Source organism: Panthera uncia (genome assembly GCF_023721935.1).
Source record: "Panthera uncia isolate 11264 chromosome C1 unlocalized genomic scaffold, Puncia_PCG_1.0 HiC_scaffold_4, whole genome shotgun sequence".
Classification (NCBI taxonomy): domain Eukaryota; kingdom Metazoa; phylum Chordata; class Mammalia; order Carnivora; family Felidae; genus Panthera; species Panthera uncia.
The window spans coordinates 81,470,454-81,480,312 of NW_026057585.1; the positions used below are offsets into that span (position 1 = coordinate 81,470,454).

Genomic DNA, 9,859 nt, shown 5'->3' on the forward strand with positions numbered 1-9,859 from the left:
ATCACCATATTAAAAAAAAAAAAAAAAAGAGTAAGCCTATTATTTATTGTTCCCTTGAAAATATTCTCCCAAATGCATTGTTCAACCTTAATTTCTTTCACAACTTCCACTGGCAATAAAGGAAAGAGGTGAAAAGTACAAACCATTAGAAAACAGCTGCAGCCAAAATCTGTCAAAATAAAAGGTCTCCTTTATCTTTGGGGGATATGAATTCCCTTTCTAGAATTTTCAAATAACTTATCTCCAATCAATGGTTTATGATTATAATGTAAGCCCATAAATTAAAGTGCTTTCATATCCTTTATCTTGTTGGGATCATGAATTCATTCAAATAGTTACAAAACATCCACAATATTACAGGCAACTGTGGATTCAAGGACAAGACATGATCCTGACAGATAAGAAACTCTAAAACAGGCACATCATTCCCATTTCACAGATAAGGAAACTAAGGCTCAAGTCCAAAGCAACTTGAAGTCAAAAGCCAGTAAATGGTGGGGCTGGAACTAGAATTAATGTATTCATTTAATAAAATGTATTGAACAGCCACTATTCCTCAGGTGGATATCTCACAGCTCAGTGGATAACCATAACCTCACTTATATCATTGTGCTACATTGTAATTTGTTCGTATCTCTAGACTACCAACAGTAGGGCAGGAGGGACTATGTTTTCTTATCTCTTATCTCTGTGTTCACATCTAACATAGTGGCCAGGTAATGAAGTCAATAATTATTCGCCACACTGATTTCATTGCGAAAAATATTTGAGCTTCTACCATAAGCAGGACATTTTAAAGTGTAACACTGGGAAGCGCCTGGGTGGCTCAGTTGGTTAAGTGTTCAACTCCTGGTTTTGGCTCAGGTTACGATCTCCCAGTTTGTGAGTTTAGCTCTGTGCTGGGCTCCATGCTGACAGTGTAGGGCCTGCTTGGTGTTCTCTCTCCCTCTCTCCCACACACAATAAATAAACTTAAAAACAAACAAACAAAAAGTATAACGCTGGGGGCGCGTGGGTGGCTCAGTCGGTTAAGCATCCGACTCTTGATTTCAGCTCAGGTCATGATCTCGCAGTTCAGGAGATCGAGCCCCAGGTCAGGCTCCATGCTGACAAGGCTGAGCCTGCTTGGGATTCTCTCTCTGTCCCTCCCCTCCCCTTCAAAAATAAATAAACATTAGGAAAAAATGTTGAACAATCTGATCCCCAAATCTCATGTGCTAGTGGGGCAAAGGATAGTAGAAAAAAAAGAACGTCATAAAAAGCTGCACTGACACTATGATAGTCGCTAGCCATGTTGCTGGTTTTTTTTTTTTAAGTATTTATTCCATTTCACTTTCTTTTTAAAATTTCTTATTTTGAGAGAGAGAGAGCGCGGACACGTATGAACAATGGGGGAGGCATGGGAGAGAACGAATCCCAAGCAGGCTGTGCACAGTCACCGTGGAGCCTGAAGCAAGGCTCGAACTCATGCACCTCTAGATCATGACCTGAGCGGAAGTCAAATGCTTAACTGACTGAGCCACCCAGGTGTCCCATCATGTTGCTGTTTTAAGTTTAAATTTAAATTAATTAAAATAAACAAGGTTAGGGTACCTCGGTGGCTCAGTCAGTTAGGGGTCTGACTTTGGCTCAGGTCATGATGCCGCAGTTCATGAAGTTTGAGCCCCAGGTTGGGCTCTTGTGCTGACAGCTCAGAGCCTGGAGCCTACTTCGGATTCTGTCTCCCTCTCTCTCTCTGCCCCCCCCCCCCCCCCCCCGCTCGCACTGTCTCTCTCTCTCTTAAAAATAAACATTAAAACATTATTTTAAATAAACAAAGTTAAAAGTTAGTGGCTACATTACTGGCCAGCACAGATGTGCTAGAATACCAAAATTTATTTGGTGTATGTCCCTGATTCCTCCCAGAACTCCTATAACTCTTGGAATTTCTCCAGTGATACGACGGTCTTTTGTTATTCATAAGCCCCTTCTGATCACAGAAGAGTTTTGCTAAGGAGGTGATTTAGGGTAGGGCTCTAGATGTCTCTGAACGGGGCAAGTCTCCAGAAGATTAAATGATGAGAGAGGGTTGGGACCACTCGTCTCCAGGAAAGAGGGAGAGGGGCTGAAGAGGCCCAATAAAACTCTTAAAACAAGACTCAGAGAGCTTCCAGGTTAGTGAACATATCAGCTTGTTGGGAGGGTGTTGTGTCCGAGAAGCTTGGAGTACCCCTGCCCCCCACCACCCCCATACCTTGGCCAGGCCTGACTATATCCTCTATAATAAAACCGGCGAACATAAGAAACAGTGTTTCCCTGAGTCCTGAGAGCTGTTCTAGCAAATGATCAAACTTGAAGAGGGGGTCGTGGGAACCCTTGCTTCACAGCCCACCAATTAGAAGTACAGGTGGCTCAGGACTTACGACTGGCATCTGAAGTAGGGGCAGTCTTGTGAGTCTGAGCCCCTTTAACTTGTGCGATCTGACACACTAACTCCAAGCAGGTAGTGTCAGAATTAAGACACCTGCAGTTGGAATCCAGAGAATTAGCTGGTGTCAGAAAAACACATCGAAACAGATATAGAACATTTCCATCATCACAGATCGTTCTAGCAGGCAACACCGTGAGCCAGGGGAAAATCTAGTTTGGATCTGAGTACGAGGAAGGGGTCTTTCAGCTCAGTAGGGACAAAAATTCTGAGAACAGAAGGCTGAGAAAACTCGAGTTAGAGTCTCCCTTCCTGAATCAGAACATTAAAATCTGGAGACCAGAATTATCTTGTAGCTCAGTCCTTTTGGCGTGGGACTTAATGATTTTCTCCTTTTGAGAGCAGGGAAGTTAAAATACAACTGCTGGAATTACGCAGCAAAACCACAGAAAAGCCCAGGATTAGAGACTTCCCGCCTAATTACTTGGCTCCCCGCGCTCTCCCTCTGAGGCTTGTCTCCACCGGCTTCAGACTGACAGATCCACGTGTAGGCAGGCAGCGACAATGAGAGGCATCCCCTGACAGGGCATGGACACAAGTGAGTTGAAGCCTGACTGCTGGGAGGTGTCAGGCCTTTCGTCTCCACACAGTCCCCAGGGTGCCACATAAATGCTCAAGTGAGTAGGTACTGCAGTGATGGTGAGTACACTGACAAGATCTGTCTTCAGACCAAAAGAGGGGCATGCCTACAAAGATGGGGATGAGTCCTCTCGTTAAATCCCAGACAACACAAAATGAGCAACTTTATTATCCTCTGCTGACTGCTAGCTTGGAAACTATCGGGGAGCCCTTTCTAATTCCACGATGCCATTCATGGCACAGTAGTCTCCAAGGCTAGATGCACGGCTTTATCATCCAAAGATCAGCGGTTGGACTTTTTTTATTTTTAAGAAAAATTCTGGGTTAAGAAATTGCACAAAGTAAAAGTCCCTCTTCGGTGTCCATGTCTCCCCTGGCAAACTGAACCCTCCGGGGGTGACCGTTGTCAACAGTTTGTGGCGCTGCCTCCAGGCTTCCTTCTAAACCTATGCAGTAGTTCAAAAACGACATCGGCACGTGGACACATGCTGTAGAATTTCGGCGGGGCAGGGCACACCATGGAAACTCTGCCGCAGCGTGCGTTTTCATCTTAGCTTGGACATCTTACCATCCCAGGAAAGTGGATGCACCCGTTTCACCAATTCTAAGAGGCATTTCCCTGCCCTCACCTTGGCGTCTCTGAAATCAGAGGGCTTCTTACAACCAGCTCCCAGTCAGGCACTGGTGCCGGGGAGTTGCCATCAACACTTTTCACAGATCCTTTCTGCTAAAATGAAGAAGGCACCAGCATCAAAGTATCAATCTTCTGATCATCTGCATAGTCCAGTGCACAGATGTACATCAGGTATCTAAGTCTACACTGCGAACTAAATCCCCTAAGGGGCTGCTGGATCAAAGGGCAAGCACAGTAAAAACGTTAGCGGGAGCGGTGCCTGGGTGGCTCGGTTGGCTGAGCATCTGACTCTTGATTTCGGCTCAGGTCATGATCCCAGGACCCTGGGACGCCCCCCACCTCCTGACCCTCCTGGCTCCATACTCAGCATGGAGTCTGCTTAGGATTCTCTCTTTCTCTCTCTCTCTCTCTCTCTCTCTCCCCCTCTCTCTTTCTCTCTCTCCCCCCTGCCCCTCCCCCACTCACGCTCTCTTCCTACAATTAAAAAAAAATTGTATATAAAAAACTGTTAATAAGTGTTGCCAAAATCTGTAACAATTTATGTTCCCAACAGTGAGTAAAACTATTGTTGGAAATAGCCATTTCCAAAACTGGGTATTAACAGAGATTTTTTTTTTTTAATTTTTTTTTTTCAACGTTTTTTATTTATTTTTGGGACAGAGAGAGAGACAGAGCATGAACGGGGGAGGGGCAGAGAGAGAGGGAGACACAGAATCAGAAACAGGCTCCAGGCTCCGAGCCGTCAGCCCAGAGCCTGACGCGGGGCTCGAACTCACGGACCGCGAGATCGTGACCTGGCTGAAGTCGGACGCTTAACCGACTGCGCCACCCAGGCGCCCCAACAGAGATTTTTTTTAAAAAGTTTTTATTTAGGGGCGCCTGGGTGGCTCAGTCGGTTAAGCGGCCGACTTCGGCTCGGGTCATGATCTCGCGGTCCATGAGTTCGAGCCCTGCGTTGGGCTCTGTGCTGACAGCTCAGAGCCTGGAGCCTGTTTCGGATTCTGTGTCTCCCTCTCTCTGACCCTCCCCTGTTCATGCTCTGTCTCTCTCTGTCTCAAAAATAAATAAAACGTTAAAAAAAATTAAAAAAAAAATAAATAAAAAGTTTTTATTTAAATTCCAGTTAGTTAACATACAGTGTAGTGCAATCACTTTAAAAAATATTTGGAAAATTTTAGGGGCGCCTGGGTGGCTCAGAAGCGTCTGACTTCGGCTCAGGTCATAATCTCATGGTCCGTGGGTTCGAGCCCTGCATGGGGCTCTGTGCTGACAGCCCAGAGCCTGGAGCCTGCTTCAGATTCTGTGTCTCCCCCCCCCCCCTTTGCTCCTCCCCCACTCATGCTCTGTCTCTCAAAAATGAATAAACGTTAATAAATAATTTAATTATTTGGAGAATTTTAGATTCACATGTAGTCAGAAGAGAATATAGAAAAATCCTGGGTACCCTTTACCCAGTTTCCTCCAGTGGCAACATTCTGCAAAACTACAGTACACTATTGCAGCCAGGATTTTGAGAACTGATACTATAGTGTAATAGGAAATATACATTTGGTCTTTATCTCTGGTTCCCGGCACAGAACTCATAAGCTCTTGGAATTTCCTGAGTGACAGGAGCATCTTGTTATATTCGTAGGCCCCTTTCAGCATTACCCAAGTTTATGCTATACGGAGACTATTAGTGGGCCCCTAGAAAGCTTCAAGATGGGGACTGATAACCACCAGAACGAATCCTGTGATGAGAGGGCTGGAACTTTCAGCCCTACCCTCACCTTCCAGGAAGGAGAGAGGGGCTGGAGATGGAGTTAAGCCAATAATTTAATCAATTATGCTTATGTATTGGAGCCTCTACAAAAAACCCTCAACAATAAGGTCTAGAGAGCTTCTGGGTTGGCAAATGCATCCACGTGCCGAGGGTGATACACCTCAACTCCACCGAAACAGGGGCTCTTGCACTTGGGACCCTTCTGGATCTTACCCTATGTACTTCCTCATTTGGCTATTCATTTGTATCCTTTATTATAAACTGTAACAGTAAGTATAACATTTCTGGTGTTCTCTGGGTTGTTCTGGCAAATTACTGAAACTGGGGAGGTGGTGTGGGAACATCCAAATATGTAGCCAAGTCTGACAGAAGTGTGGGTAACCTGGGGACTCAATAATTGTAACTGGCATCTGAAGTGAGGGGAGTCTTATGGGATCGAGCCCTTAAATACTGTTGAGTTTGCCGCTACCTCTGGGTAGTCAGTGTCAGAACTGAATTGAACTGTAGGATACCCAGTTGGCATCAGAGAATCAACCAATCAGATAGCTGAAGAACTGGTTATTAATTACATCCCACATTTTGGAACGGCAATAAAAACAACTAAGGTACTGATGCTTCAGAATGGAGGAATCTTGAAAAAATGAGAAGTGAAAGAAGCCAATCATAAAAGACCACGTGTTGTCTGACTCCACTTATAAGAAATGTCCAGACTAGGCAAACATATAAAGAAAGAAGGTAGACTAGTGGTTGCCTAAGGCTGGGGCAGGTGGGACCGTAATCTGGAGTGACTGCTAACAGGTATAGAGTTTCTTTCTGGCATGATGAAAATGTTCTCAAATTAGATCGTAGCTGCAAAACTGTAAATATTCAAACAACCACTGAACTGTACATTTGGGTGAAATGTATGGTATGTGAATTACATCTCAATAACACTGTAGGAAAGAAAAAAGAATGTTTCACAAAAGGAATCATAAGGTATGCAACCTTTTGGGATTAGCTTTTCCCCCTCAACATGATTTCCTAGAGACTGATTCAGATTGCATCACGGATACTTCATTCTTGTTCCTTTTTACTGCCAAGTGGTGTTCCATTGCATGGATGTGCCACAGTTTAAGTTAGTTTTTTGTTGTTGTTGTTGTTGTTTTTAATGTTTATTTATTTTTGAGCGAGAGAGAGAATGCTTGTGAGCAGGGGAGGTGCAGAGAGGGAGGAAGAAAGAGAATCCCAGGCAGGCTCCAGGCTGTCAGCACAGAGCCTGATGCAGGGCTGGATATCATGAACTGTGAGATCATGACCTGAGCTGAAACCAAGAGTTGGACGCTTAACCAACTCAACTGAGCCACCCAGGAGGCCCCTAAGTTAGTTTTAAATCAACCCTGAGAATGAGCATCTTTTAAGACATTTATTGATTAGTTGCTATTCTTTCTCCTGTGAATTCTTTCCATATTCTTGGCCCCTTGTCCTATTCCTTTTTTTATTAGTCTTTTGCCATGTGTGCTACAAATCCTTTTTCCCAACTTAACTTTGCTTATGATTTTTGAGAGAAAGTTTTTTACTTTTATGTAGTCAAATATCATTCTTTGTTTTTAATTTCTGCTTTTCTTTTCTTTATAAATGTTTATTTATTTTTGAGAAAGAGGGTGCACACAAGAGTGGGGGGAGGGACAGAGAGAGAAGGGGTCCGAAGCGGGGTCCGTGCTAATAGCAGAGAGCCGGATGTGGGGCCCAAACCCACGAACTGCAAAATCAGACGCTCAACCAACTGAGCCACCCAGGTGCCCGGTCAAATATCATTCTATATTTTCTTCTAATAATGTCCTTATAGTTATATTTTTTACATTAAAATCTTCGATAAATCCTTAATTTATTATAGCATGAGGAACCAGCAAGTTGAGTTTTTGGATGTACTAGCACTGTGATATGGTAGAAAGCCAACTAGGCTAGGAAGCAGGAGGTACGGGTTCCAGACCCGGCTGTGCCACTACCTAGCTAAATCACTCTAAGCAGACCACCAGTTTGTGGAACTTGTCCTTCCTACTTAACACAATTATTTTAAGAAACGAGTAAGATTATAGATGTGAAGGGGAGTCTCAAAAAAATGTTCAACAAAGACCTATCACTTTAAAAACGTAGAGCATGATATATATAGATATATCTATATATATCTATATATATCTATATATCTATACCTCTGTATCTATATATATTTATCTACGTAACATATATACTATATATACTATATATATGTATCTATATATATACTCTCTCCCTCTCTCTCTCTCTCTCTCTATATATATATATAGATAGATACATAGATAGATACATCAAATTTGTATTGGTTATGGCACTATTCTCATTCCATGTGCCATATATTAGAAAACTCACAATGTTAGCCTCAGAGTGTAAGTAGCTTGTCCTACCCCAAATCGTAAGACCAAAGAGGTCAAGTGACTTGCCTAGGGTCACAGGAGAAATTTAGGCAAGAGCTGGTTCTGGAAGTGAACCCAAGTAGCTATACCCACCCTCCACCAAGTCAGAGAGCACTTCTGAATGAAGACCTACGAAAACATGGACTGTCATCACTTGTCTATATTCCTATCTCTACACTAAAGACAAAAAGAAAACTACTGTTTGAAAAATGAGCGTCTGTAATCAGCATGTGGTAGGTGTGACAGAAGAGAGTGGAATGGGAGGTCTGAATTTCAAGTTATAAACTCCCACCTTGCTTCCGACAGCCTGGGATTTTGATAAAGGCTCCATAGTCTGTCACCATAGCAACCTATAGAGACAAAAAAAAAAAAACACAAAAAAACAAAAAAAGAATCAATGTCACACAAATGAGAATCTCTCTTCTGTGGCATTTAACCTAGTCTCCCTGAATTTCTACTTGCCACTGACTGCTGCAAAGCTGCCTAAACTTACGTTCTGTCGAATATTCTTTCTGTTCTTTATGAAATTCAGACTGGCAGGTATGTGCGAACACGTTAAGAACGCTGGTGAGATGGAAGTGTTGTCAGATGGCATGACAGTATCTAGGGATGCCCAAGTCCCACACCTACTGAAATCCCCAAAGGAGTATTTCAAGAAAAGGAACAAACAGCAAAAAATCTAGTCACACTTTCCATTAGCTGGGACTGAGGCCTCCAATCCTAACACTTAAATAACTTGGGATGGATTATGGAGGACATCCTTTTTTCCTAAACTTCGAGTCAAACCAGACTATATATAGCCTGCTCGATTTCACTCCAAACCAGCCTTGGGTTTTATCAAGACAACTACAGAAAAAGCCAATATACACACATCTGGCAGAACCTAAAAAGATGTAATCAGAGGGAAAAAGAGTTGTCTCCAAGTCTCTTGTGGATAAATCATTATCCCAAACTCTATCTCTACCTCTCATCCATCCTCTAGCCCACCCTCCAACCCGTGGACCGGGATTAAAGTTGTCACTACACTCCATATTTATCACCTAATTCATTATTATTTATCAGGTATTCAATACAATCTTATAAACTTCATTTTTTCAGTGACTTCAATTAGTTGTTTCATCTTGGGTACTCTCTATTTCAGCCTCACAGTAACTAAGAGAAGGGGCAGGAACAGGACAAACCCTGCAGCCCTGCTCTTTGCTAATCTACACTGAATGCTCGCTACATGTAAAAAGCTGTTCAAGGTGCTTCACATAATCCTCGTGATACCCTATGATATCGGTGCTCTTACCATTCTCACTTGATAGATGACAAAACTTATGCACGGACAGACTAAGTGACTCACCCAGTGTTCAAAGCTAGGAGGTAGCACAGCTGGGATTTGAACCCAGTGAGTCTTAACTACATTAGGGCTACTCACGGGTTCCTTTTAATTACACAGTTCTAACACAGAAGCAATGTGACATTTAACATTTCATCTGTTCCTGGGAATGATCTTCAGAAGCGTACACGGTAGGTTTCCATGCTGCAGATGAGGTAGAATAACACAGGTGTAGGAAGAGAATGGGCTTTGGAGCAAACGATTGGCTTCCAATCCCAGCCCTGCCATTCCTGACTTGTGGGATCTCGAACATCACTTGCCTTTCGGGGCCTAAGTTCCCAAATGTATTCACTTTCCTGCTGCAGATAACAAATGAGTACATAAAGTGCCTCGCAGCTGTATTGGACACCTAATGTACATTCAATAAATTGTAGCTTTTTAATAATTTATAGTTCAAGACACCGATGCACAAAAAGGTTAGTGACTAGTGGAAACAAAACACAAGGCACAGAACCTAAATCCCTTGATGTCTAGTCCAGTCAGTGCCCCTAACTCCACCAAATACCATTACTCACTTCAAAGTTAGGATGGAAAAAGACTTCCATTAGCCTCATTTATTTTATCCTATCCTATCCTATCCTATCCTATCCTATCCTATCCTATCCTA

At 43.0% G+C, this 9,859-nt stretch overlaps 1 protein-coding gene across 3 annotated transcripts in view; it reads right to left on the reverse strand.

Annotated features, from left to right (window-relative positions):
* The window catches only part of ZCCHC17 (zinc finger CCHC-type containing 17), a 61,426-nt gene that overhangs the window by 36,426 nt on the left and 15,141 nt on the right, over positions 1-9,859 (reverse strand). For 2 of the 3 annotated variants that reach the window (XM_049617633.1, XM_049617634.1), the window contains exon 3: positions 8,164-8,221. The exons of the other annotated variant lie outside the window; for it this stretch is intronic. In XM_049617633.1, the coding sequence (XP_049473590.1) occupies positions 8,164-8,221 (58 nt within the window). The remainder of the gene's footprint in view (positions 1-8,163; positions 8,222-9,859) is intronic. 3 annotated transcript variants of the gene reach the window in all.